The 27918-nt window shown below is 36.3% G+C and overlaps 4 protein-coding genes across 10 annotated transcripts; 2 read left to right on the top strand and 2 right to left on the bottom strand.

Annotated features, from left to right (window-relative positions):
• Positions 1–1408: 1408 nt before the first annotated feature.
• On the bottom strand, positions 1409–4703 carry LOC104888754 (DNA repair protein XRCC4). The gene is made up of 5 exons (XM_010673813.4): positions 4353–4703; positions 4128–4270; positions 3331–3459; positions 2979–3101; positions 1409–1976 (listed from the first exon to the last, which is right to left on the bottom strand). Exons 1-5 carry the CDS (start codon positions 4504–4506, stop codon positions 1728–1730), a joined length of 798 nt encoding a protein of 265 aa, XP_010672115.1. The 5' UTR covers positions 4507–4703; the 3' UTR covers positions 1409–1727.
• Positions 4704–7068: 2365 nt separating this feature from the next.
• LOC104888752 (ureidoglycolate hydrolase) lies at positions 7069–13290 on the top strand. Its single transcript, XM_010673811.4, has 12 exons — positions 7069–7422; positions 8354–8439; positions 9497–9571; positions 10236–10364; positions 10652–10738; positions 11110–11312; positions 11415–11517; positions 11805–11896; positions 12005–12067; positions 12222–12462; positions 12683–12723; positions 12961–13290. The coding sequence occupies exons 1-12, from the start codon at positions 7183–7185 to the stop codon at positions 13056–13058; spliced, it is 1458 nt and encodes a 485-aa protein (XP_010672113.1). The 5' UTR covers positions 7069–7182; the 3' UTR covers positions 13059–13290.
• LOC104888753 (hypothetical protein) lies at positions 12853–15266 on the bottom strand. Its single transcript, XM_010673812.4, has 5 exons — positions 14999–15266; positions 14337–14385; positions 14141–14203; positions 13967–14031; positions 12853–13882 (listed from the first exon to the last, which is right to left on the bottom strand). The coding sequence occupies exons 1-5, from the start codon at positions 15188–15190 to the stop codon at positions 13727–13729; spliced, it is 525 nt and encodes a 174-aa protein (XP_010672114.1). The 5' UTR covers positions 15191–15266; the 3' UTR covers positions 12853–13726.
• A 4026-nt stretch (positions 15267–19292) lies between these two features.
• On the top strand, positions 19293–27634 carry LOC104888751 (1-acyl-sn-glycerol-3-phosphate acyltransferase LPAT1, chloroplastic). Of its 7 annotated transcripts, none has more exons than XM_057393603.1 (9): positions 19293–19567; positions 19676–19747; positions 19841–19929; positions 20019–20058; positions 20650–20829; positions 20906–21312; positions 25631–25732; positions 26001–26296; positions 26915–27634. In XM_057393603.1, the coding sequence occupies exons 2-8, from the start codon at positions 19687–19689 to the stop codon at positions 26214–26216; spliced, it is 1095 nt and encodes a 364-aa protein (XP_057249586.1). In that variant the 5' UTR covers positions 19293–19567; positions 19676–19686; the 3' UTR covers positions 26217–26296; positions 26915–27634. The 7 variants fall into 7 exon arrangements, with proteins under 7 accessions (XP_057249586.1, XP_010672111.1, XP_010672106.1 ...); XM_010673809.4 differs by having other exon boundaries at positions 19294–19567; positions 19676–19753; positions 27478–27634; XM_010673804.4 differs by having other exon boundaries at positions 19294–19567; positions 19676–19753; positions 27201–27634.
• The last annotated feature ends 284 nt before the right edge of the window (positions 27635–27918 follow it).

The following is a 27918-nucleotide window of genomic DNA, read 5'->3' as shown; positions in this document are numbered from 1 at the left end:
CTCCTTCCTCTCACCCTCCTCCATGGATGAACCTCCAAGCTTTCTCTCTCCTCCCACCATCCCCTACCATCCTCCAAACTTTCCCCATTTTTCTCACAGCCCCTGCCTCGGCCGCCGCTCGCCGGAGCTTCGCCGGCCACCAGCATCCTCGTACTCTCTCTCCTTCGTCGCACTCTCTCTCGCTCCTCTCCTTCCCTTACCTCCCAACAGCCCCACCACACCTCCCCTCCTCCCCTGCCTCCTCACTCAACCACCCACCCTTACCCAGCCCACCACCCAACGCGAGCCACCACCCACCCAACGCGAGCCACCACCTCTCTAACGCGAGCCACCACTGCAGCAGGGAAATCAAAACCCCAATTTCGAGTAGAAATCCAAATTTTCGAGCAACATTTTTGCCATCAAATTCGAATTAAACCTAGATTATTCGAGCAATCAAAACTCTAATTCGAGAAACCCATATTTTGCAATTAAATTGGGGAAATTTCGAATTAAACCCATTCGAATTGAATTGGTGGTGGTATGCGAGAGGGAGGGAGGTGGGTGGTTGGGTGTTTTGCGTGAGTGGTGGCCGTTGGTGGTGGTTCGCGCAAGTGGGGCAGTGGTGGGCATGCTGGCTGGTTCGCGCAAGTGGGTCCGTGGTGGGTGCTTCGTGGAATTTGATGAGGTCGTCGTGACGAGAGGGAGGTGGGCTTCGTCCACCATTGATGAGGGGTCAGAGGTTTTTGGAGAAGGAGAGGAGCGAGAGAGAGAGAGAGTGCGACGAAGGAGAGAGAGTACGAGGATGCTGGTGGACGGCGAAGCTCCGGCGAGCGGCGACCGAGGCAGGGGCTGCGAGAAAGCTTGGAGGTTCATCCATGGAGGAGGATGAGAGGAAGGAGGGAAACTGAAGAAAGAGAGAAAAAAAAGTTAACGGCGTTAGGGTTCCGTTAAGAGTAAGGGTATTTGGAGCACAAACACAAACCTCGGGAGTATCTGAGGAATTCCCCAAATGTGAGGGGTAATTTAGGAATTACGTCAAACCACAGGGGTACCTGAGGAAATTTCCCTTATTATTATTATGATTATAATTATCGTTGTTACTAGTATAATAATGATAATAATAATAATTATTATTATTAATAAAAGTTGTGTAAAAGTTGTAATAGAAATAAAATGATAATAATAGTATTACTATAAATAAGATCTTAAAATGTATTGCATAATAATGAATTACAAAGTAATAATATATTTTATAAAAGATAAGATCTTGTAAACCAAATCAGATCAGATCAGAAAAAATAATTTCAGATCAGAAAATTTCAGGTGAACTAAACATAGCCTTATTACTGAATGCAAATAGCCCGATTCATCAAAGTTTCTATTTTGAAGACTTGGACGCTAAAAAATACTTTACGGTTCCAACAGCTGAACAGAGAAACAAATACATAATTCACTTGTATACAAGTTACACAACCAGTATGAATGTATGATCACAATTAGTTTAAACAGTTAAAACCTTAAAGCATATGTCAATTGTCAAGTGAACCTTTTGCCAACACTAGTACAGCATTTCTCAACTTCTATGCTCTAGCACCAATTCTTCACATAAAAACTTCCCTTCCCATCCCATCCCAGTTCACTCTCTTATACAGGTAAGCCTTGTTTGGGCAGCAATATTGACAAACCAAACTCAAGAAGCATTGTAGTTCAAACAGCACCCTAAAAAAGACAAACAAACAAGGTGCCTAAGTGAGTGTATTCCTCTTTCTAACACGGTTTTTGCTTCTTGGTAAAACATCTTTAGAAGTTTCACAGCCATCGCCATCAGATTTATCTTCACTGTTCATATCATCATCAGTTCTGCTATGATATGGCTCAGTTCCGTCAGTTGAGACCTCCTCTTCCTGTGGCAGCTTCCCATTCGCTTCTTGTTTTGAAAGTCGGTCACGAAGCTCTCTCAGTTTTGCCTTCTTTGAGTTCAGCACACTCACAAACTGAAAGCAAAGAGCATCTTAAATAAATATATAAACGAGAAACTATAGCCTTATTTTTCCTAATAAGCTAGTTTATCATGATGCACAGGTAATTTCAGCAAACTGAGATAAGACAATTGCTTATCAAACAGTGGAAACAACACTGCCCAGGATGTGGCAAATTTGTCTGCATCTCAGTAACTCAGCAGTCTCTATTATCCACTTTTTGCTAATTCATAGGATCACTGCTGCTTCTTCAACTCATCAGTCATCAATCAGTTCTTTTTGCCACAGGAAACTCCACAAGCCTCCATCATGCCAACCTTATAGGGAAGTCCTACCTAATTTATTGTCCTCGAGCTTTCTCAATAGCAGGCAGCCAGGTCCAACAATGGCCACAGTGAAGCTTACAAGTTGATATCTAACCTGTGTTGGCTGCATCATACTCGGACATGGGTACGTGTCCAAGTTTCCAACTCTGTCATATTATGAATATCTTTCATAAATTAGGCCTAAATACCCTAGTCGAATTGTGAGATCAAACAGGGTAATTGAGATGGAATGAAAAGTCCGAGTGACATTATCTCCAACCACTAAAACCAAAAAGGCTGACATATAGTTATGAGAAATCCAACTCTCTTCCAAACAATAAGGAAAAGAAATAAATCTACATATTAGGAAAAATATATCTACATATCTCACTGATGAGAGGAGGTACATATTCACAAAAGTGGTGCCAAAATATTACATATATCGAAAGGAGAATGTTACAGTGTGACAGAAGTTATAGAGTTCATCTTAGTACTAAAGGCTTCTAATCCTGGACAAGCTAATAGTTTTCTCTCCTCTCATATTCTGCCTACTAGAGGCTCATTTTTCACAAATTCAATGATCCTGTGCTTTGGGGTATAATAATATGATTTTTACTGATAGCAAATGCTGGTACAGAATTTGTTCTCAACCATTCTTCAATTTAATCTGGTCTGCAAAGTCTAGTTATGAAAACATTAAAGTAGAAAATACCTTGGCATATACTTCAGATTCAAACTCTTCTCTCTGCGTGCTCAACTTTTCACTTTGAACCAAGCATTTCTGAGCTTCTTCTTTCAACTGCTCAAATGACTGGGTCGTTTTGACAACTTCTTCCTGTAACATTCAAAGAAATAGAAAAAACTCCATATGAACATGTATATAATGAAAACTCGATGGAAGTCGCTACCGAATGGCTATAAGTAATGCTCAAGCTGAAAGAGTTAGATAGGTGTAACATAACTAGTATTGGCAAAGTGAACTGTTAGTTGTAAGGTTAGAAATTATATGATAATGTGAAAGACAGCAGTCAGAATATAGGGGGGAAAAAAAAAAAGAGACTGACACTTAATCTTATGTTAGCTTCCATGAGAAAATCCAAGATGCTTGCTGTACAAGATTTAGAGTCGGATGATGGCTTACATCTCCATCTCCATTCCAACTGAATCCCTTCCTTTTCAAATGTGAATGACAGCTGCAAAAATCATTACTGACATGAGAAGACATTATAGACGACAAATTAAATCAAAGTAATCGCTGATAGACTATAAAACTATTCCTCACTTCAACCATCAGCTTAACTTTTTTGTTGAGTTGGTCGGCTTAGTTCTTTGACATGGTATCAGAGGATCCATTAAACCAAAAGCTTGAGCGGATAACTGTAGTGTAGGAATAGTTTTATACTTTATCAATCGCAAACCAACCTTTTGGTTGAGCTAGTCTTTTGATACCATGTCAAAAGACCAACCAAAAGCTTAAGCGAATAGTTAGAGCGTCAGGAATAGTTTTATACACCATCAATCGCAAACTAACCCTTTTGGTTGAGCTGGTCTTCTGATACCATGTCAAAAGACCAACCAAAAGCTTAAGCGAATAGTTAGAGCGTCAGGAATAGTTTTATACACCATCAATCGCAAACTAACCCTTTTGGTTGAGCTGGTCTTCTAATACCATGTCAAAAGACCAACCAAAAGCTTAAGCGAATAGTTAGAGCGTCAGGAATAGTTTTATACACTATCAATTGCAAACTAACCCTTTTGGTTGAGTTGGTCTTTTGATACCATGTCAGAAGACCAACCAAAAGATTAAGCGGATAGTTGAAGCGTCAGGAATAGTTTTATACTCTATTAATCGCAAACTAACCCTTTTATAGCCGTTTCCAGCATCGGTAATACGGTAGACAGAAGTAGGGTGTTGAAACCCTAGAAAGGTCTCGGCAAAGTGAATGTATTCTGAAACCGATTGATCCCACTGACTTGCCCTCTCTTTGACATCCTCCTCCGATGCTGTTCAAATTCAGGAATGAATGATAAAAAGATGCATAAATAAAAGAGACAGAGAATTAAGAGATAGTTGATTAAGAGATACCATTGCAGAGCCAAGCGTCATAGCCATCGGTGATGGAGAGAGAAAATTGACAAGGGAACCAATTGCCCTTTACGAATATAATTTGTTTGCTTGATTGTGAATCTTCTGATACATCAAGTTTCAAACATGTGTGTCTTGATTCTTCTGATTCCATTCTTTTTTATACTCTAATCTAATTCTTTTATGTGTTTTGGTTCGCTCTCCGTCAGAAAATTCAGAATCCCAAATGTTATAAAGTTGAGAATCAGTCTAGTTTGAACTTTGAACTATGCATGAGTTTGGACTTTGGAGTTACCGTTCCTACTTTTGAAGACAATTTTGCTTTTGTTTTGTAGAAAGAGTGTGTAAGAAGATTTGGCTTAGATACCACTTTTGGTGTGAAACAACTTTTTTATACTTCCTTCGTCTCATTTTATAATTCCCGTATCTTATATTAGATGTTTCAAAATGTTGTTTCTGTTTTCGTTATTTTCATTTTTGAACATCACTTTTTACTCTCTCCCCCCACCTTTTTATATGAGTTTTTGATACCATATGTTCTTTCACTCTCATTGGTTAGGTATAATAAAAACATATTTACTTTCTCTATCCTATTTCCACATGCTTGCATTTAATGTTCTAATTTTTTTACAATTTTTTATAATTCCAAAAAATACAACAACTTCCAATGTAAGTATATAATAACCATGGTTTCCTTAGTTCTCGTGCCCCAAGTAAAACGAAAATTATAAAATGGGACGGAAGAGTAATTTTTTTGCCAATTTAAGACTTCAAATTTTAACTTTTTTCTTATCCAATTTTTCGATGTTCATCCATGAGTTTTTAAGTTTGACCCACTTAGATCCACAATACCAACTTACATGCGCTACATTGATTAAAAAAAAAGTGGTATATGAAAATCCGAATCAGTGGGTCAACGTCAAAATTTGGTGGATCAACGCTTAAAATAGATAAAGTTGTATCTAGCAAACATAAAATTAACGGTTTTTTCAATAGGTATCCTTGTTGTGTTTTCAAAATTCATGAGGTACTCCTATTGGCTAAAAAATGCACCGGTTAACCTTACTTTAGGGGTGAAACGCCCTTAATGACTAACGGTGTCAAGTTTATGTTACTCATTAATCCTAATATTCTATTTCAAACCTCAATTAACCCCTAATCTTAACCCCTACTCCTAACCTTACTCCTAACTCTAACCCTCCCCCACCACCACAACAGCCCTCCCCCCAACCCCACGACCCCCATCGAATTCCCCTCCCCCAACCCCGTCGATTTCCGCACCCTCCCCCACCTTGTTTATTTCTGTTTTAAAATTTAACGCAGCCACCGCCCGTGGAAGTTTTCACCGTTAGTAATTAAGGGCATTTCGTGCATTTTATTGAAATAGTAAGGTTACCTGGTGCATTTTTGAAACAATAGGGGTATCCCATGAATTTTGAAATACCACGGGATACATAGTGAAAAAACCGTAAAATTAATGTCTTAAATAACCAAACAAAATCATAAAAGGTTGTTTCTAACAAGAAAAAGTGGTATATAAAAAGTTTGTTTTGACAAATTATTTTTTTAAGTTGATTTACAAAGATGTCCTAATTGAGTAATTGTTGTGTATATTCGTAGACGAAACCATTTTGATGATTACACAATATGACTATAAAAAGTCCAAATTTATATGATTATGTTTGTTGCCTTGCTTTAAACCAATTTCTCGACTAATCTGACATACAAGACATGTCAAACCCACAACTTATGTAGGCCAGGATTGGATTAAGATTCATCAAGGAACCTACAAATTAAGTTTGTGAACATGTACTGTCAATGATATTCTAGTAATACTTGATAATTGATATCTTAATGATTGTAAAGACTGGTAATAAGGGATATTTGTATGATCATATATAAAGCGTTGTTTGTTAAGAAAGCCATCAATTGAGGGATATCCATGAAGTTACCAATTATAATTCATCTATATGAACTTCATATCGAATTTTTATCGATACATAACATGTTCACCATCGTGAACGTGTATCATCTGAGGTTTATTGACAAAGATTTGATATTGCACTATATAATTAGGGATTCTTGTCTCCTCGATAGTAATCATTAATCAAAAGATCCGAAGGAAAAAAGTAAACAAATCTTACCATATATTTCTTATTATCATCTTGTATTAGTGTTCTTACACCCTCCAATGTAAACCCCATTACCCCCCCTCCACTCCCTTTCGATTTTTATACAATTTTAAGGTGCTAGTGATTAGAAAGCATATTCAGTGGTTGTCCTTTTAGTTAAAGTCATCAATTTTTTGAATTATTTTCTTCTCTTCCATCTCACTTATGCTCTACTCACTCAAAAATCAATATTTTCCTACTAAGTACTAACAATGATTTCCCATCAATCTGTGATCATCACATCATTACTACTACTATTACTCATATCTTACCCTTTTTTTGCTTGCCACATGTCCACAACTAGTGCTTTGCCCTCTTTTCTATTTGGTTCTTCACGGCGAACTGGGCATAAAGATTTTTGCGTGTTTTTCTTCTCTCTCTAAATAAATTACATTATTTTTATATTCTCTTCTTATGTAATTATGCGTGCACCAAAGGGTATCGACTAACAATATTGTAAAGTAATTATAGGACGGGGAATAGCAACTCAAAACAGAATAAAGAAATACAATCCCATTATGGAAGAAGATTCCCAGTGACCACATTCCATATCCCTCCAAAACCCAACTCCCACAAGATTACAAATATTTCCAATACTCTAATCACCTCCCAAAGGCATCATCAACCTTCAATTAAAAAGCTTGTGAAGCAGTCCGTGAATGTGGGAAGATCAATCAAAGTGTAGTACAACAAAAATGTTACGAATTCACTCTAAATTTCTTCTATCTTTTCTGCTACTTTTCTACTTCTCTCTCACTATAATCCCAGCAACATACAGTGAGAATGATGAAGACCCAACAATCAAAACTATGCACCAGTTTTCTGGCTACCAAACTTCTGAACCTAATCATGATTCTCTCTCCTCACTCTCCGTCGATTCTCAATCTTTGCAAAAACAGGTTCACTTTTTGCCATCCATTCTATGCACTATTCTATGAATTGGGTTCTTAAACTGCTACTATTGATTGCTAAATTCTGTATGCACTTTCAGGGTTTGAACTTTGAAGTGGGTGTATTTTTATTGTCACCTAAACTTTGGTTTTAAATATACCATTTGATTTGTTATTGAATTAAGCTTTTGCATAAGAATTAAACCTGTTGTAGGCTATGAATAATGATTAATTATTGTAGTATTGAGCATTGAGTTTCATTTTCTATAGAAAGGATAAGATCATCCTCAAGGACAAGAATTATAGTATGACATGTGATATAAAGATTGTAGTTTTGATTATCATTTTTCAGCAAAAAGATTATCTTCAGTTATTCCCCTTTTCTTCCTAATTTGAAGAGTTCCAATTGTTATATCATGTGTGAATCTTTCGCGCTTCATTTTTTTAGGGAAGTTTGAATACTTGCATTCTCCACTTCAAAAAATAAGTTTAAGGTTTACTGAGTTCAGATAACTAGAGAAGTTTTAATGAGATTTAATTAGTTTATGCACGTTCCAATAAGGACATGTTCTCCCCAACTTATTTTCAGTTCAATTCAGTTCAGTTCAATTTAGTTCAGTTCAGCTCTGGACAATACTTTTACTCTCACATATCACAATTCATTTCAGTTCAATTCAATTCAGTTCAATTCAATTCAGTTCAGTTCAATTCAACTATTTTATGCCGAAGAGAACAGGCCCTAAGTTCTAACGCCTTATAAAAAATACCAGTAAGTTCCAGTAAATTGAGATAACATAGGTTCAGGTGAAGAGAATGCAACACAAAGTATCACGTTTGTTTGTATAAAATGAGACCTGTTCTTGTTGTAATTGTTTAACTTCAGCCTTGCTTGCTCTTATGACCACATGAGCTGACTTGTCTGCAATTACTTGATGTTCAGATTGACGAGTTGGCTACTTTCTCTGATTCCCCTGCACCATCGGTTACTAGGGTTCTCTATACTGACAGGGATGTCGCTGCTCGGAGGTATGTGATTCTTTTTAATTTGCTACTCGAGAGGTGAGATCATTATCTAATTGTTGCAACTTATAACATCATATGTTGATGATTGTTAACTGCATAGTTAACCTGATGGGACTAATGCAGTCCATATCCAAGCCACAAATTGATGTGCAATCCAAAGTGTTGCTAGATTTTATATTAATTATCCTACGAAAAATTTGTCATAAGCACTTTGATAGTCCTCTCTCAAAATTATTGTCCACCGAGTACATGCTAACTCTAGGCTGTATGAAAATTGACTATTCCCTAGATAATAAGAGTAGGAAGCTCACTTACATCCCCTTTGGTAACATGGTTAAGCTTTCCCTATACAGCTGTCTGGTAAGACCGAAGGAGTGGTGCTTAAGAGTTAAGACAATAGTCTTGGTAATGGTATCTTGAACAAATTGTTCATCTGTACAAGCAAGTTTTCACCTTTTCAGGTGGAATTTCGTAAATGAAAATGGTTTATGAAATATCAAATGTATGTTTGATACGTCTTGTTACACTACAAGGAGCGTCAATTGGAGTTTCATATATAACCAGGATGAAGCTTGATGCAAGGAAATTGATTCTGAGCCGATATATGGCTTTCTGCTTATACGTAATTGCAGCCCCTGTAGCTAAGATCAATGGCCTAAATTCTCTTGTGTTCTCATGTTTTTTATAATGAAGATCAGGTGCAATTTAAGCTAAATTTTGTGATACCCACTCAAGTGCCTTTTGTTTGAGTGGTATTTTACCCAGAATTGAGAGATGTCTATTGGAGTTGATTATTTGCAATTGCTGGAGTATACATACTTGAGTTATACCATGTTAGTGGCATGCTCACACATTTGCTTTCCTTTGCATAATTGGTAACTGCAGCTTATTGTGCTTATTGGAGATCTTTTTAATCCCTACCTATGCATCTGCGACTGATACTGATTCTCACACATAATTTTTTCTTGATTAATTATGTATTATATGCAAAAACAATTGATAGAAGTCACAGTTTTCTCTTAAGCATCCAGTTATAATACATAGCATAATCTGTCTGCAGGTACATCAAAAATCTGATGGGACTTGCAGGCCTTTCAGTAAGGGAGGATACCATCGGTAACATATTTGGTCGATGGTAAATTATAAAATCTTCTTTAAGTTTGTGAGTAGCACCATGGCTCAGTTTTATGTAGGGCACATTCCCCCCTCATTTCACATTCGATACAATCGGATTCTTTTTTCGAAACAAAATTAAGTACAAGAAGCTAAAAAATCAGAATGAAAGTATATCGCCTCTCTTTTTCAACCCTCCTAACAAAATTGAGAAATTCCCTCGAAAGACTTTATTGCATGTGGACCTCAAAGGTAAACGTCAAGTCAAATGACCTGTATTCTGTAGTCTATGCAGTTATCTCCTGGAGAATAACTTTTCTTGTTTTTTTCATAAAAATATGTCTGATTCAGTACCTTTTCTGCCATGATTGGGTGGTAGTGGTTAATATTCCAGAAGTACCACCTTTACCTACTATATCTAACAGCCCTTTTTTCATACACACATATTTGTATAAAATGTATAAAATTTAGCCATGCTTCAACAGTAACCCATCCTCCTATCGGCCTGTTATGAATCAATGTGGGGCCTGTTATGAATCATTGTCATGTTCAGTATATGTAACACATGCTTGTAGAAGCTACCATCACTTGTGTATTTTCCTTTAAAAAGAATGTAGGATCACTCCGTATGATCTGGAGGTATATTGCATCTTGCAACAATAATTTCGTGACCTTATTTTTGACAGGGATGGTTACGAACCAGAACTTTCTGCGGTCGGAACTGGTTCTCATATTGATGCTATTCCATATTCTGGAAAATATGATGGAGTTGTTGGTGTCCTAGGTGGTATAGAAGCCATTAATGTGCTGAAGAAGTAAGTTTTACTTGTGAGTAGCTCGGAGGTCTTGAGGATTCTAAGCATCCTCATATTTAATCAAGATTAAAGTTATTCAGCATCAGTTCTGCTGGAAACTTTGCTCTTTTACACCAGTACTGACATAAATCACCAATTGCAATTGGTTACTTCAAAAAACTTTGTTCCTATATCTTCATGTGAAATATTAATCTTCTCAAACTTTTCTTTACTTTTTTCCGAAGTATAATAGAAGTATATATTAGCAGCCAGTATCTATTCACAATGTTCTAAGCCTTAGTTTACAGGGCGGGATTTAAGCCAAAACGGGCATTGGAGGTGATAATGTTCACATCAGAAGAGCCTACCAGGTTTGGGATCAGCTGCTTAGGAAGGTATAGCTAGCTTTTCAGTAAATACACGCCATTTCTTTTTATACTCCCTCCGTCCCAAAATATAGTTCCCATTTCATTTTGCAGTCTCCAAGACGTACTTTTGACCTATTATATCTTCTAATTCTTATTAGTAAAAAATATAAAAAGTTGATATTACGAATTTATACATTGAGACGAATCTAACAAGACCGTCGTGAATATGTTTTTTTGTATACATTAGTAAGAATATTTGGTCAAAGTTCTTACAATATGACTCCCAAAATAGAAATGGGAATTATATTTTGGGACAGAGGGAGTATCAATTATAGGAGCTTCTATTATCTGAATATCTCGGTGGAGGTCTAACCTTGAGTACTGTTACAAATATGTAGTCGCTTGATAGCAGGGAGTGAGATGCTTGAAAAAGCTCTGAAGAATACATTTGATAGTCAAAATGTGTCTTTCCTGGATGCTGCAAAATCGGCTGGATACGCCAGAGATAATGATGACCTGTCTAGTGTGATTTTGAAAAACGGATTTTACTCTGGATTTGTGGAGTTGCACATAGAGCAAGGGCCTATTTTGGAAGCTGAAGGTGCACATTTCTTTTAAGGCTTTAATGCCCTTGCAGAACTGGACTTGCCTCACTCCTGCTTTTGTGAAAAAAATTCAAAATTCTTATTTCTCAAATTCTCAGGCATTCCTATTGGCGTGGTCACTGCCATTGCTGCTCCTGCGAGTATCAAAGTTGACTTTGAAGGGGATGGAGGTCATGCAGGTGCTGCCTTGATGCCAAGCAGGTGAATAAAATAAACCATTTTGGTGTTATGTTGTAGATTTATCAACAAGCAGTGGACTGCTGTCTATCTCTAATGTCCTAGACATATTCTGAATGTCATCAATATAGGATGATTCCAGTCTGTTCTCTTTGTAAAATATCATTGCTATCCTGTTTCATCAATTAAAAATGTCTTTCAGAGTTTTCCCTGTGAATTGCTAGTTCTTTGCATGCAGTAGTCATGAAGTTTCTTATTTTATTTACCTCTCAATTACTCCTCGTCAGTTTCTAATAGCATTATTGTTACAGAAATGATGCAGGGTTAGCTGCTGCAGAGTTAGCATTGGATGTTGAAAAGCATGTTTTGGAATCTGGGTCTATTGATACAGTTGGCACTGTTGGTAAGACATGAAGAACTTGATCGATACTTCATTTCATTGTTTTAAAAGCATAATCATCATCTAAACTCTCTATTAGTTTAAATGATCATTCCCTGCCTTTTCTGCAAGGTATTCTTGATCTACATCCTAGAGCAGTTAACAGCATCCCAAGCAAGGCACATGTTGAGATAGGTATGTTCAGATTTTTGTAGTTCAACGTTGAAAATCTGCATTTTACAGTAATTCTAACCTTTGTCCTTCTTTCTTTCTTCTATTTGGAGAGGCATAACCTTGAGTTACTAGACAGGATTATATTACAAATAACAAACAAATTGTTGACCAACAGATACACGTGATATCAATGAAACGAGAAGAAATCTTGTGGTTGAGAAAATTCATCAGTCTGCTGTTGATATAGCCAAAAAACGCAAAGTCAGGCTTTCAGGATTTGAAATTGTCAATCAAGATCCACCAGCTCTTGCTGACAAGAAAATAATCAATGCGATGGAAGCTTCATCACGTGAGCTAAATTTGGACTACAAACTGATGGTTAGCAGGGCATACCATGATTCCCTATTTATGGCCCGGTGAGTTATTCTCTGGCTCCTAAATTATGCCTTGGTACAAACAATTGTCAAACTTGTATTTGGGTTTTTTTTACTATTCTTGAAATGAGAGATTCTAGTCTTTTTCCATGTTGTCGGTCGTGTAGAGGTCTAGAAAATGTATCTTTTCACAACCGGCTTTTATGGGCCGAGTTTTTTTTATTATCTTTTCTTGACGGGATCAGCCAACTCTTTGTTTCAGGGTGTCACCAATGGGGATGATTTTCATTCCATGCTATAAAGGTGCAACCTCTCCATCCCTCTCTCTCTATTCAATAATTAATCAACGTTAAACACCCCCCTCAAAGAAGGAAATAAATTGCATCTGTAGACTTCCACTATATTCTATTCATGTGTTAGCTACCAAATGAGCAAGTGTGAGCATATACTATCTCAGCAAAAAATGAATGATGAAATAGAACATCCTCCAGATTGCGCACACACTGGGTTGACCTCTGTTATTGGGTTGTCTATTTGCAGGGTATAGTCATAAACCTGAAGAGTATGCAGCTCCTGAAGATCTGGCAAATGGGGTCAAGGTGTTGGCATTAACCCTAGCAAAGTTGTCCCTTTCGTGAGGGTCAATTATAGGTCTTAGTTAGACATGCATTTAATCTCTGTTTCCAGTTTCACTAATCCTTGAGGCTTTACCCTTCGAATAATGTAGCGGCTACATCATGTATATGTCATTTAGTGCTTGGAGATTGACTAAAAAACATCAACAATTACTTATATCATAGTTTTAAGTGCTGAACAGTGTTATCTATACCTTGTGGTAGAAGATGAATAAAAGTAAAGTCAATCTCAATATATTGCATCTTACTGTTTAGAAGGTAATGGAGTACATGTACAGCTTGTACAAGAAAGTGATTTGCTGCCCTAAGTACAGCAAAGAAAGTACTCAAAGACTTATTATGACAAATTGAACAGAAAGATTCAGAATGAAAGAATCGATCCGGGTTTATCAGCTACTCCTAGAATCTGTCTGCTGTTGTAACAGCAAACGGCCTACTTTCATCAGAAAGATTCCGAGTGAAAGAATCGATCTGGGATTATCAGCTACTTCCTAGTATCTGTCTACTGTGGCAACAGCAGGAGAATTTACCGAAAGGCCTACTTACATTTGTCTACCTACAATATTGCTTAAAGCTATGCATTACTACCCTAAAATTATGAAAAAAAAAATTGCAGAACATATACTGGTGACTGAAGATCACAGCTGGAGTAGATTGTAGCACTGGCATGCTCATCCTTCCTTTTTCTGAGCAGTTGTAGCCTCGGTCTTTATTTCACTGTCCTTTGATTCATCTGGCTCTCCCTTAGTTTCAGTTTTGGGTACAGACTTTTCTGTTGCATCAGTTGAGGTAGGAGACTTGTCATTCTTCTCGAGAACAATCTCAAGCTGCAAATTAAACCAATGTTCAGGGCGTAAGAATGACAATTATTCCAAGAATATGTAACTATACAAAAAAGATTATGTTACAACCTTGGCCTTCTGAACAAAACGGCCCTTGTTTTCATCTTTCGAGCCAACTGTTGATGTGAGAACTTCTGTTACAAGGCGCGAGTTCAGGTGAGAAATAGATCACAATTGGACACACAGTAGAGACAATCTAAAACAAATATGTGAATAGCATGTGATGTGTACGATATGACATACTCTTCTCCACAGCAAAACCATTTGACTTGAGAATCTCGGCGATGGTAACAACAGTAGGAATTGCTGGAGATAGTAAGAAATGTCAGTCAGCATAGAATAGATCCAAGGACAGTTAGTTAAAACATCCATGATAATAACAAAGCTTGACTGATTCGAGAGTCGATTTCAATCAAAGAACAGTTGCAAGAGAGCATACCCATGCCCAATGCAGATAGCTCAACATCATTGTGCTGCTTAATATACCTCTGCAACACAAAGATCAACAAGAAAGGCTGATCAGCAGAGTATTTTTATATGACATGATGTTTGTCCAAGTATTCTTATATTATATGGAAGTGCTCCTATAATCACCAAGGCCATTGACCCGTATTGAACAAAAAGAACCAAGAAAATCAATGTAGTTCTAATTTAAAACCCTCAAAAGTTTGTAATATTCTTTATGTCAGAAACCCATAAAATCCTTAATCATACCATACCCATAAAATCCCTTATAAAGGTAGTTGTACTATTATCTGATTTTGACTCAGAACAAAGTTTTAAGGACATTTTTCAATAATAAGACAAGAACATATCAAGAAACGATAAATAGCAACAAAATTGATAAGAAGATGATAATCATGCAAACAAAAGGCAAAAGTAAGCAAAAGAACAGAAACACATGATCAACAATGTCAAAATGATCGATCTTCATCACTTGTCTTTGTGGCTCTCTAAACACCCAAAAAAACGTCGAAATGATGTACAAAATAACAGAGGCAAGATTGAACAACAAAAGATTAGATATCCTTAAACCGATTTCGTCGAATTGAGCAACAAGAGAATGAAATACAATCAGAAAAGAATCAATTAAGGTAATACCTTGGCAAGATTAAGGTAAAAGAAGAGAGGTTTCTTGGTATTAGAGACTTGAATGCGATTCTTCTTATGAACATCTTCATTAATCTTGACTGATGCAAGTGATTCTGCAACCATATCCATGGAATCCGAAACCAATGCCTGAACCACCTGAGCTTGAGCTTGAGGTTCTGCAATCATTACTGCTTGCGCCATTTTTGATTCTTTCAAACTTTCTCTCTCTTCGTTATGAAATCTCTCTGTTTAAGGGTTGCTAATGCTAATGATTGGTAATGAGTAAATTTTGGAAATGATTGATGATTGATGATTGACGATGTTGGAAATTTATATATAGAGAATGAGAGATAGAGATTCCTGGAATTGGGTAACCGAAATATGACTGGACACGTGCTGTTTTGTTATTGGATCTCAGAGGAAAGATTCAGTTGCAGTAACCAACTAACAATATGGGTTGTTAATTTCCCGCCTTCTTCCACATAGCCGTACAATTACAAACACCCGGTTTTTACTTTCTTTTCTCTTCCTTTTTTACCCCTTCCCTTAATAATCTTCAATTCTTCTTTTCTTTTGGTAATTTGTATGGGGGAGGGGGTAGGTTAGGAATTAAAGGAATATAAATGATGTCAAATTCTTTATTCATAAATTAACTTACAAATTCTTATTCTTCACACCATCAATTTTTTTAAAAAAAAGGTAAGGAGAATTTCCTTTTAAGGGAAGAAGGAAATTGGGGATCGTTTTTACAAAAGGTGAGAATCGAACCTGTTACAGGAGTGGAAGAAGGGTCTTACAACCACTAGACCAATATTGATGGTCTTGTTCACATCATCAGTGTTAGTCATGTACTAAATAAATCTTATTGTTCTCGTATTTTTTTCCCTTATGAAGTTATTATTGGCTCATGTTTAAGTTAAAGAGAGGGGAACGAGATAGATGCATAGTTAAAACACACGTAGGGAAAGGTAATAGCTTAGTGGATCCCGAATTTTAGGGCATTACCCAGGGTACGAATTCTCATCCCAACATATTTCTGGGTTGTTTAGCCTTGTACCCAACTTAAATTGGTGTGCCCTGCAGGCTAGTAGCCTAGTAGGAGTTGGTATTCGAACTATTTATTTTTCATGATAAAAAAACACACACACAATCATATAAAATGAATCAAGGTAAAAGAAAAGTTCTAAAATGATTTTTTTGATATCGACTAAGAAGCCCATGTAGAAATTTTAGAACAAACCAGCTAAAAATAATAATAAAAACAGTAATCCTTTTTTCAAATCTAAGAAAAAAGTTACAAATAAGTAAATAACATGGTCAATTTATTAAGAAAGTATACCCCACCATGTATAAAGTTAAGTTTGGCCTAATGGTAAGAAAAGAATTTTCCAAACTTAAGGTTGGGGGTTCGATCTCTACTAGGGGTACTTTGGGAGAGGGTTTCTCCTTACTATCCCCTCCCCCTCCCAATCTCAAAGTGTTTGCCCGCAAACCCAGGTCGAGTTAACTTGCGAGAGGTGCCGGTCTGGCAGGACCCATTATCTTACCATGGGATTCCCAGTAAAAAAAAAAAACATAGGCACCATGGTTTCACTAGAGATACTTACAAAGCTATATATACTCTCCCTGTTTCTTTTTAATAGTTATATTTTACTTTTTCACGCTTGTCAATGTAAATATTTGAACATTAATATCTATAAATTTACATTTGTAAAAGTTATAAAAAGTTGATATTCTAAAATTACTTATCGAGACGAATCAAATATGATCTCACATGACTACATTTTCTTTACCCATTAATCATAGGAAAAGTTGACATGAATAATCCCAACTTTCACCGGTCTTCTCAAAATAATCCCAACTTTGAATTATTTTAGAATAATCCCAACTTTAGGGTGTACATTCTCAAAATAATCTGAATAATTAATTTTCAACGTATTATGAACCTAAATTGGATTAGTACTGCGGGCAAGGAAAAAGATAGTTTGGCTTATTTTGAAAAAGTCCTCTCAAAAATTGGGATTATTTTGAAATAATCTAAAGTTGGGATTATTTTGATAAGACGAGTGAAAGTTGGGATTATTCATGTGAATTTTTCCTTAATCATAAATGATAGTCAAACATAAATTTGTGAATAGTGTCAAAATTCAAAGTGTAATCATAAAAAAGAAATGAAGAAAGTACAAAACAAAATATATTTAATATACATCTATCCATGATAACTAGTTTAATTTACAACTTAAAATAATTAGCTGCAACAATTATAATCTGAACAGTTTTATGAAAATCGTCCAAATTCAAATGAAGCATCTATATACGACTCCTAAGAACATCCACACATGCATCATTATAATCTAAATATTGGTGATATAGAATATTGAAACTATTGGGTCAGACCGTCTGACCCAATAGGTTCCGTCGGACGGGGCACCATGCTCCCTCAATCAGCCGTTTTCCTCCCTCCTCCCTCAAAAATTTTCTCTCTCCTGCTTTTTCTTCTCACCTGTGTTCTTCCTTTCTCCTCTCCTCTACTTTCCTTTCGTCTTCCCTTGCATCTAAAGAAGTCCCCTCGCCGGCATGGTAAGGAGGAGACGAGGTGGGTTCGACGGCGGAGGGCGGAGTTTATGGTGAACCCGGAGAGGAGGACTTCACTGATTATAGGCGACATGGAAGAAACTTGGTAGGTTTTAATCTTAATCCATGCATTAATTTGATGTTTATAAGTTTGTTTGGTGTATGAAATGACTAGTGAAGATGAGTAAGAGAAGAGGATCGTTTGATTGGATCTTTTTGAGATGGGGGGGGGGGGTTTGAGGAATGAACTATATATGAAGGTGATGAGAGGAAGCAATATTGAACAAAAAGAAGGAATGGGAGGTTAAGAAAGGGTTAAGAGAAGAGGATCGTTTAGTTGGATATTTCCTTTCATTTGATGTTGTTTTTCTTTCATTTAGACATTTCTACCCTTTCATTTGGTATTTTTTATTTTGTTTTTCTTTGATTTTTTGATGTTTTCAGTTGATTATTGTATTCTTTCAGTTGGTGTGTAAATTCTTTCAGCTTGTGTTGTTTTTCAGTTGATTATTGTATTCTTTCAGTTGATTCTTGTATTCTTTCAGTTGGTGTGTAAATTCTTTCAGCTTGTGTTGTTTTACTTTCATTTGGTCTTCTGTGTGTGACGTCCGACGAGATGGTTTGTCAGACGAGTCTGACACAATACCATCTCTTAATATATATGTCAATATATTGGACTTCAATTGAGTAATTTTAAATTATTCTTCACTTGCCCATTGTTAAGGTTTAGATAGATAGGAACACACCTCATTGATTATTGATCTAGAATGTTAGTTCTATGTAGTTACATATGAACACTTTGGAAAACAAAATATTTAATTTGACAAATAATTTGTATATCACATCCACTTCTCAATTCCTCTCTTCACCAATTCATTCATATTACCATGAGTAAAGAATTATAGAAATACGACTAATCTAAGATACATTTATTATTACTATTATTTTTTGACGGGCCATTTATTATAATTTTTAGCTTGTTTAAAAGCATGTAACTCATAAACTTACGTATATAGTACCACTTATTACCCTTTATGAGTACTCTAAATTAATATATTTTTGCCAAATATAAATACAATTATATACTTATACCCCTTAATTAAGTAAGGTAACACATTCTAACATCTTATAAACATTTCACCAATTAAACATCTTCAAACTCAATTTCGACGGCTGAGTCTCAAATAAAACAGCGGTTGCGAGGTTATTATAGGCAATAATAAAGGTGAACTCATCCATGCTACCTCTTACAATCTAGGAATCACTCTAGTATTCATGGCCAAGGCTATTGCTCTTTAGAAGGGTCTTCTTTTGGATTTGAATCATGGCATCCAGAATATCCACATTGAAGGTGACAATCTTCTCCTTATCAATACGGTTTAAAAACTTTGGAAGGTCCCTTGGCAGATACAAATTATCATCAAAGATATACACGCTCTACTTCAACAATTCCAGTCCTATCAAATCCATCATGTCTATAGAGAAGCAAACAAAGCTACAGATTGGATAGCTAATGTAGGACATTTAGTTCAGTCTAATTTTGATCTTATTCCTTTACTAATTCAGCTCTTCATTCCTTTCTTACAAATGACTTTTTGGAAATTCTACTCGCGATGAGAGTCTCCTAAAATCCTTTTTCTTCTCTTACTAAAAAAAATTAAGCATCTTATGAGATTGGACTAGCAAGTAGTAGTAGTAACTAGTAAGTGACTTGAGCAATGTTTTGATCCTAAAAAGGTTAAGATAGTAAAAATAAACACCCAAAAATAGAGAAATGATAAACCGAAGAAAATTGCACCCAAATAAATTCCCAACATCCCAAAAGGAGTAGAGTATTGTACTAGATAATACTCCTTGAGCAGCAGAAACGACAAGAGTTGAAGCAAAGACAAGGGAGAAATCCATAGATCTTAATTGAAAGCGGCGACTAAATTAGGGTTCAATTGAAGCGGAACAAAAGGGGATTAGATTGATTAGATTAGGGTTGATACTTTGAGGCTTAAGGTGCTTTTTTTTTTTTACAGTTTTTCCCTAAAATACATGAATGATTCACGATTCATGATTGTATTTTGAATGCTAATTTGGAGTAAATTTGTGTCTCTCTTGTATTAGAGTTGCTGAAAATGGCATTGGCAGCGCCACCTGCTATTTCTCAGCTACATTTGGCAATTCCCGGCGTCGGAGGTAAAGGTAAATTTTTGGTTGTGTGTTTGAATGAATAAAAATAGCTGATTTTACTTTATTGGCAGTGAAATTTGAATGTCTAGAGATTAACAGGTTTCTTTGGATCATGCCATCTAAAGGGGAAGCTTAAGCTTTCTTCTACATTTCCAAGCTGTCAAATCCATTCAGATAGCTTTCTAGAGGTTGCTGCAACTTCTAACTGCACTATTAACCAAGTATTTCATTGCTTTATCAATGTCATATTCACATTATATCCATTTCAATTTTGCAGTTTCGAGGAAATATCATGCGCTGCGATACCTCTATCAACTGTGAGATTACTTTTCTTTTAACCTTTTTAGTCAGGACTAAGCTATTATTCAATGTTTGTGGAGTGTATTCATCATACACCCGGGTGTCCTATGCTCATGGTACACCCAAGGCTATCTTTTGCTCATTTGCGCATTTGCCCATTTGGAGCTCTACCTATTATGTGATTATGCTTATTTGGAGATATCAAATGAGCAATGAACAAAAAAAATAGCCTTGGGGTGTACCATGAGCATGGGACACCCGGGTTTATGATAAAAATTCCCATGTTTGTGTTCTATTATGTGTTTTCACTCAAGTTTTCACATCGCTGCCTGTTTTTAGAAACACTCACTATGATATCTTTAAAGAGGGAAGCATAGTTCTTTATTTCAAGAATGTCCGTCTTCTTTGGTAAGATGGAATTAGACAAAGAAAGGAGAGTGATTTTCCTGTCTACAATATTTTTCATCACTTAATTTACAAGAATTTCATATGTTAGTTTGTTACTAACTATTTTTAATTACATAAAAGTGAACTGTTATTAACTTATTATGTGATGGAGAGCAGTGGTGGAGACAGGACCTTATGCTTCTTTGCTATGTTTGTCGCAGACAGGACATCCTACATCCAGAGTATAGTTGCTTTTGGCCACCATTTTGACCCTGCTAAGAGAGGTGAGACGCCTCGTATTGGTAGGGAACTTCGCTTCCTTAATAGATCACTAAGACATATAGCGGCAAGATCAGATATTGCTAGAAGTGGAACTCCTAATGCTGCCTCCCCTTTTCCAGGTTCAGACCCTGGTTATCTAACTCTTGTATGTTTTGTGTTCAACTTTGGTTTACTGATCATTGTTTGCTATTGCAGAAACGTCTTTTGGGCCCAAAGCTAGGGGACTCTGCTTCTGTGCTGTCAATGCCGTAGTTGCCATCTTTCTCTTTGTGCTCATGGTTGTCTCACACCCTTTTGTTCTTTTGTTTGATCGATATCGAAGAAGAGCACATTATCTTGTTGCTAAATGGTGGGCTAGTTTAGCCATCATGCCTTTCTTTAATGTCGAAGTTGAGGGATTAGAGCATCTGCCGACACCAGAAACACCTGCTGTTTATGTTTCCAACCACCAGAGCTTTCTTGACATCTATACTTTGCTTACTCTTGGACGAAGCTTTAAGTTCATCAGCAAAACTTCTATTTTCTTGTACCCCATAATTGGATGGGCTATGTATCTAATGGGAGTTATACCACTCAAGCGTATGGATAGTCGGAGCCAACTGGTAGGCAATTTTTTTGTTTAGTTTGGTCTCTATCTTCTGGTTTTCCTCTGCATCCCTTTCTTTTTGTAGTTTTGGATGTGGTAAATTTGTTGATGAAAATGAGAGTGTAACATTAGGAGGATAAATAATCTTCTGAATGTGCTGCATATAAATGGAATCATAGTTAGCAAATGATTTGAATTTTTTGGCAAATACTTCTATTATATACTACGTTTTATGGAAAAAATATTTATTTGCTTAGGGAGGTTAAGGATTTGTCTAATGCAGCATTGCTACTGCATCTGAGACTTTCCAGTCCTGTTTCTTTCAGGTCCTTGTTGATTTTTGTTCAAATATTAGTCTGGTGTATTTGTTGGTATTATATTGAGTCTAAGCTGATGATGTTTGTATTTGATGATTCCTTGACCTTCTATTTTTCCCACTAGGTGGGGAGATTCTTGGCCCGAATGTAGTAAGGTTTCTATATTTTTGAGGTATGGCTGTGTCGTGGAAGGTGGTGGCTTTGTGCTTCTTCTTAATGTTTTGATATAAATAAAATAATATTATTAATTAGCAATAAGAATATGATGAGGCTTTTCCTACTTAATAATATCTCAGATGTTCTTTAGCCCATAGCTGATCTACTACTATAGGAGCAAGAGAGATGGTTGGAGGCTTGGAGCTTTTTGGATCCGGTATGGTGTTGTTTGTGGTTGTGGGCTAGACTGTTTTGTAAATTTAAGTCATTGGGCAAGTGTCCCAGAAAATTGATTTATCACTATTAAACCTCAAGGAAAAGAAGGATTATCATATTTATGTTGACAATACTTGTATAGTTGTACATGATCTTTCAAAATGGCATACATAGACTGAGACGGAAGAATTTAATTAGTTTAGTTGTACCTTATGTTTGGTTAGGTGAGTAGTATAGGGGCATAGGTAGGGATGGCAATGGGTCCTGGACCTGACCCAGACCCGTTAAGACCCGACCCATTTATAAGGGTCTGGGTCCAAAAATTTTAGACCCAATGGGTCCGGATCGGGTCTGGGTCCGGGTCCACATACTAGACCCAGACCCGCCCCACAGACCCATTTACATATTAATTTTTTTTTTTTACCTAAACTCTATAATTTTATGAGTTTTGATTTGGTGAACTCGTTAGTGTTGTAACTCCACTAAGACATGTAACTTTATAAGTTGTAACATTTTAATATTTTATGAGTTAATTCTTAAAATTTTATTTAGAGAATGCTTTAACCATGGATACAAAAACATATACTACCTCTGTTTTTATTTAGTTGCAACGTTTTGACTTTCACGCTTGCCAATGTACAATTTCAAATCGTTTTATCTCTAATTGTACGTAAGTAAAAATTATAAAAATTTGATATTATGAAAGCTTACATTGAAACGAATCAAACAAGACCCACATGACTATATTTTGTTTAACATATAAATCAATAAATGTGGTCAAATAAGAGAACATGAATAGTGCAATTTGTCAAACGTTGCAACTAAAAAAGAACGGAGGTAGTATATATTAGGCGAAAATTTTTAATTACATATATTCAAAAATGTGATAAAAAATTAAAACTAAGAAGGACCCATTTAGGACCCACGGACCCGCTAGACCCAGCGGATCTGGGTCTGAAAAATCTAGACCCAACGGATCTGGGGCGGGTCTGGGTCTGTGAAAAATAAACGGGTCTGGGTCTGGGTCCAGCTGGACCCGACCCAGACCCGCCCCATTGCCATCCCTAGGCATAGGGCATCATGATGCACTCTAGCTAATGATCTTGGATGAATTTGATATTGGGTACTGCTTAGAAAGTCTCCGCAGACAATACTTTATTTGAGGATGGTTGTGGGGTTTGTTAAAGAGAAGGGAGATTCAATCGGAAGTGATAGGTTTATTTAGTCGGAAAGCCAGAAATCTTGACAAATTAGCTTCATCAATGATGCAAATTGGCTGATCCATATTTTAGTGATTATCTTGCTTGAGGATGAGTATCTGTAATTTTCTTGTCTCCAATATAATTTTTGCTTGCCTTGTTTTCTGTTGGTGTGGGCACTGGCAGGAGCCGCAAAGGCTGGAGTGTTTCTTATCAATTACCGAGCTTTAGGGGTATGAGGTTGTTTTATAAAGAGAGTGTTTGCAGAGGTTGGTTTATATTGGATTTGGAGCATGTTCAGTGCTATTATTATGAATGGAGATTGGAGTTGAGTCAGGTGGAAGCTTTCATTTGAAAGATCTAGTAAGATCGATATTTTAGTTCTTATCTTGCTTGAGGACGAGTATATGTAGTTTTCTTGTCTCCAATATAATTTTTGCCAGCGCCCTTTTCTGTTGGTGTGGGAGCCACAGAGGCTGGGGTGTTTCTGTTCAATTACTGAGCTTTAGGGGTATGAGATTGCTTTATAAAGAAAGTGTTTGCAGAGGTTGGTTTATATTGGATCTGGAGCATGTTTAGTGCTATTATTATGAATGGGGATTGGGGTTGAGTTAGGTGGAAATTTCAGTTGAAAGATCTAATAAGATCTGTAAAATGCTAATTATTGGCAGGCTGGATGTAGTTAGCCATTCATATGGCATGAAAGCTGCAATTTTTTTTATAATATAGTATTTTTGATGGGGAAAGCTGCAATGTTCGCCACCACAACATGCTGATTGTGTGTTTTATTCTAGAAGGGATTAATCTGGGTGCTGGAGTTTAGTGCAAATATACTGGATACAAATTCAAGGAATATGAATTTGAGGACCAGAGCCCTAGCAGAATGTATGTTAATTTGTATTCTGTAACGTGGCCTCTAAAGCATTCAATTCGTCTTCATTGATCTTTGAAAGGCTAGTTTACTCATGCCAATATCATAACGTGTAGGTTAAATTAATGTAGAGTCTGAGGTCTTGTATCTTAAGTAGAGAAATTGCATGAGGTGAATTTTAATTCATTCTCCAAGTTCCATGGCAGATTTTTTCAGTGAGCTGTTGATCTTAAACTTAAACAACTTTAAAAAGTTAAGTAGCCTGAAGAATGTGGTGTTTCATTTGCGGATGACATTGTGAGTTGATTTCATGGATGATATGACTCATTTGAGTAACGTGGGAAATTTGAGGCGTATTCCACTATTCCAAATTTTCTTTTGATTTTGGATAAGTATTCACAGGAGACAACTTCATGTTGGATTTCAAGTCTTTTAGATAGATTATCTGTCATCAGCAAGTTGGTCAATAAGGTTTTTGTCCAGTAGACGTATCAGCTATGCTCTTTGGTTCATGGTTATTTGAGGATGCACTATACATTACTAACATCAGAGTTAAGGGTAGAAGACAGTCTTCATGCTTTCTTCATGTTGTATACTCTCCAATTCCCAATATAAGGCATGTTAGCCGAAAAAATTAATATATATCACTATTATGTCTTCTAGGAACTAATATTTTGGGGGGAGGGTACTTTAGGGCACTAATTTTATAAGTTAGTTATGCATAGCTTGAGAAATAAGTTGGGGAAGAAATTATATAAATAGACGCTGAAAACTGTGAAAGATATTAGTTTTCTTTGGGAGAGATTCGAACTCTGAAATGATTGTGAATTATCTTTACCTGATGTATTTTTCATTTAATCAATACAAGTTCATTTGTCAAGTCCTTATGCATCATGTCAATTCTGATCTAGTTATGTCAGTTCATAGCAATGTCTACACCAATGCAATCTTTACAATATTAATGTAAGACTTATATTACCAATGCTATATTGTCAACACAAGCTTCTATGTCGACTTATATTAATGCTATATTAACTAAAGTTATTTAAATCTATTTTTAAAAAGTGGTTAATATGCCTTATAATGTCAAACAGAAGGAATATATTTTAGAAGGAATTATCTATTAGGAATTGTGCACTACTGTAAAGTTGATATGTAACTATTAGCAAGCTGATTAGTCATTGCCATGTGTGTGGAATTTTCTTCCCCTTTATCGCCTTTGTTCCCTATTTAGTAGCTGTTGCAGAAGAGGAAATTCTGTGAGTATATGTGACAAGTGCGAGTTACTTCAGTAGTTCAGTTGTGATGAGATGGAAGGATGTTTACGTTTCATTGTTTGCATGTTTATTAAAAGTTGTATGCACTTAGAACTGGTGTTCATGCATCTCTATACATAAAGATCGCTTTAGCTTTGAGTTCACTACACAGGAGAGTCATTGCATTTGGATTTTGTAGGCAGGAGGTTCAGTTTTGAATATTGAGATAGAAATTAATATTATTAGTCATTAGTTGGAGTCATGCACACGTTAGTTCACTTATTCTTCTATAAAAATTGATTTTGTTATTTGAATGTAGGACTGTCTTAAGCGGTGTATGGATCTTATCCGGAGAGGTGCATCTGTGTTCTTCTTTCCAGAAGGAACACGAAGTAAAGATGGGAAGTTAGGTGTTTTCAAGGTGAGATCTGTATGAGGAACTCTGTCCTGATTTTGGTGACTGAAAAATACCCAAAGTTTCAGCTGCTAGAAATTGTTGCTGACCTAATATGTAGCATTGGTGTTTTATCGGTCATTGGAAGCATCTCAATTGCAGTTTGTGTCGCTCTCATAGGCACTTATTATAAGCATGATGTAGTGTTTGCCATGAAAGAATGAAAAGAAAAACCATCTGCAATCTGATTGCTTCCCTTATGGTTTAAAACAACTTTTTATTCTTCTCTTTGTAGAAAGGCGCATTCAGTGTTGCAGCAAAAACTCAAGTTCCAGTTGTGCCCATGACTATCATTGGAACTGGCAGTATCATGCCTGCTGGCCAGGAGAGTTTGCTGAATCCAGGGTCTGTTAAAGTTGTTATACACCCATGTCTGGTAGGAAATGATGCACAAGTATTGTGCAATCAAGCTCGGAGTGTTATTGCAGACACACTTGAGCACCAAGGCTAAGAGCATGAAGTCATTTTGACACGATTGGATGTTTTGATTCTGTATGTCACTGGTTGGATTGATGACAGATGCTATGTAAGGTATGTGCCTCAGTGCCTTAGACAATTAGACCATGGATCAAACTTTTTGCTGCATTACATATTCTGCTTTCAACTTGAGCAGCATCTGAATTTTCAATTTCCTACATTTGTGAGTCTAGAATTTATTTCCTCTGTTGAATAGCAAGTTTGATAACACACTATCTGCTCATTCGGGGAAAACTGGCTATAATAGTACATTGGTGAGTTTAATTGGTGTTTTAACTAATGGGTCTCTGAGAGGATTGCTTAATCTTAAGCTTTTCTAAGTCCAACATTTCAGGAAGCATGACTAGAGCATCATAAAAATGTTATACTAGCTCTAGTCCCAATCCACCTATTGTAGGATTTGACCAAATTTGTTCTGAAGTTTCCTTTCTTAATCTGTTCATTATGTCATACATGCTAAATTCAAATTTTAATTTGCTTTTGATTGGTATTCCATATGTAATTCAGTAAATGTAGTTGCTTTAGTTGAGAGTAGTTCGGCTGCTTTAAGAAGATTTCCTTGGATGGATATATTCCTTGCGTGAATTTTCTGCTCCATTTTATTTGTGATGCTTTATTTTCGTGACTTGCAGTTATGTCCATGCCCTAAAGTCTATATTTTTATGTTAATAGGGAGTAATAAGTTTGTGCTAAAGCACTTTGGAAAAACTTATTTGGGTGGATGATTTGAAGAAAGTATTTTAGTGATTTGTGAAATTAGCAGACATGGACTTCTACTGAAGCAGTTCATAGTATTGTTGAATGTTTGAGGTTGTACTTGTGAATGCCACCAAGTGGTGTTTTAGCCTTTTAGGGTTTTCTTGTTCGGGGTCTCAGATAGCATTGTGCTAGATTATTAACATGTCTGTATTTGCACTACCTGATGTTCATGTACACTTTTGGTGCTTAACATAAGAAGGTCCGTGCGTGTTTCTGGTGAAAAGACGTCTTCAGAAAACAGCATCTTCCTTCCCAGAAATGGTTTGCTAAATTACAGCCATGGGGAGTATAGGCCAAAGACAAACAAGCAGGATAGTGATTGAAGGTGTCTGCCTGTTAGGATAGTTCAATTCAGAACAGAAGCTATTTTCTACATGAGATTTTCATCATGTTACTAGGATTTTACTTGTATTTTAGATTTTGACTACGATTATACTCAGAAACGACTAATTAGGATACAAATGTATTAATTGCAGCCTTGCAGATTTTGTAGCTAATGTTGAAGGTATATGTATACTTGTGTATAAAAAGTCTCCCTCTCAACAAGTGAGGGCTGAATTCTCAGCTTGTGATGAAAATGCGGATTTAACACTTATGACAAGGAGGCGTATGTACTCAAAATTTGGCTTCTCATTGGAAGGAAACATTTGCTTGTCCTTCTTTCTCTTTTTATTTGTTAGTCTTCTATAGACTAAAATGGATAGCATAGAATGTGTATAAACTCAAAACACTCATATAAACCAGTAAACCTAGAGAACATGTCTCCTATCTAAGCTAACATTAATCAATGAAACCGGGTAATCGGGTATGGTCACAACTCACAAGACATAAATCATCCATGAAAGTACAATTCTTAGTACATTTCCTCAATTCTTATACTTCTGGTATTTTTACATCATTGTATTAGAAAATTACGC

The sequence above is a fragment of the Beta vulgaris genome, chromosome 3 (genome assembly GCF_026745355.1).
Source record: "Beta vulgaris subsp. vulgaris cultivar EL10 chromosome 3, EL10.2, whole genome shotgun sequence".
Lineage (NCBI taxonomy): Eukaryota > Viridiplantae > Streptophyta > Magnoliopsida > Caryophyllales > Amaranthaceae > Beta > Beta vulgaris.
This window is presented reverse-complemented; position numbering and strand designations above follow the sequence as displayed.

What these genes read in the sequence shown, in the direction of transcription:
- LOC104888754 (XM_010673813.4), bottom strand. Translation starts at nt 4,506, where the DNA reads ATGGAATCAGAAGAATCAAGACACACATGTTTGAAACTTGATGTATCA. An exon ending in TGACGCTTGGCTCTGCAATG is followed by an intron (nt 4,271 to 4,352) that starts GTATCTCTTAAT and finishes GAATTTGAACAG; the next exon opens with CATCGGAGGAGGATGTCAAA. An exon ending in CTGGAAACGGCTATAAAAGG is followed by an intron (nt 3,460 to 4,127) that starts GTTAGTTTGCGA and finishes TGATTTTTGCAG; the next exon opens with CTGTCATTCACATTTGAAAA.
- LOC104888752 (XM_010673811.4), top strand. Translation starts at nt 7,183, where the DNA reads ATGTGGGAAGATCAATCAAAGTGTAGTACAACAAAAATGTTACGAATT. An exon ending in GCCATTAATGTGCTGAAGAA is followed by an intron (nt 10,365 to 10,651) that starts GTAAGTTTTACT and finishes CTTAGTTTACAG; the next exon opens with GGCGGGATTTAAGCCAAAAC. An exon ending in GATTCCCTATTTATGGCCCG is followed by an intron (nt 12,463 to 12,682) that starts GTGAGTTATTCT and finishes TCTTTGTTTCAG; the next exon opens with GGTGTCACCAATGGGGATGA.
- LOC104888753 (XM_010673812.4), bottom strand. Translation starts at nt 15,190, where the DNA reads ATGGCGCAAGCAGTAATGATTGCAGAACCTCAAGCTCAAGCTCAGGTG. An exon ending in GCTATCTGCATTGGGCATGG is followed by an intron (nt 14,204 to 14,336) that starts GTATGCTCTCTT and finishes TACTATCTCCAG; the next exon opens with CAATTCCTACTGTTGTTACC. An exon ending in TGGTTTTGCTGTGGAGAAGA is followed by an intron (nt 14,032 to 14,140) that starts GTATGTCATATC and finishes GCCTTGTAACAG; the next exon opens with AAGTTCTCACATCAACAGTT.
- LOC104888751 (XM_010673809.4), top strand. Translation starts at nt 19,687, where the DNA reads ATGGCATTGGCAGCGCCACCTGCTATTTCTCAGCTACATTTGGCAATT. An exon ending in ATTCAGATAGCTTTCTAGAG is followed by an intron (nt 19,930 to 20,018) that starts GTTGCTGCAACT and finishes TCAATTTTGCAG; the next exon opens with TTTCGAGGAAATATCATGCG. An exon ending in TGGATAGTCGGAGCCAACTG is followed by an intron (nt 21,313 to 25,630) that starts GTAGGCAATTTT and finishes ATTTGAATGTAG; the next exon opens with GACTGTCTTAAGCGGTGTAT.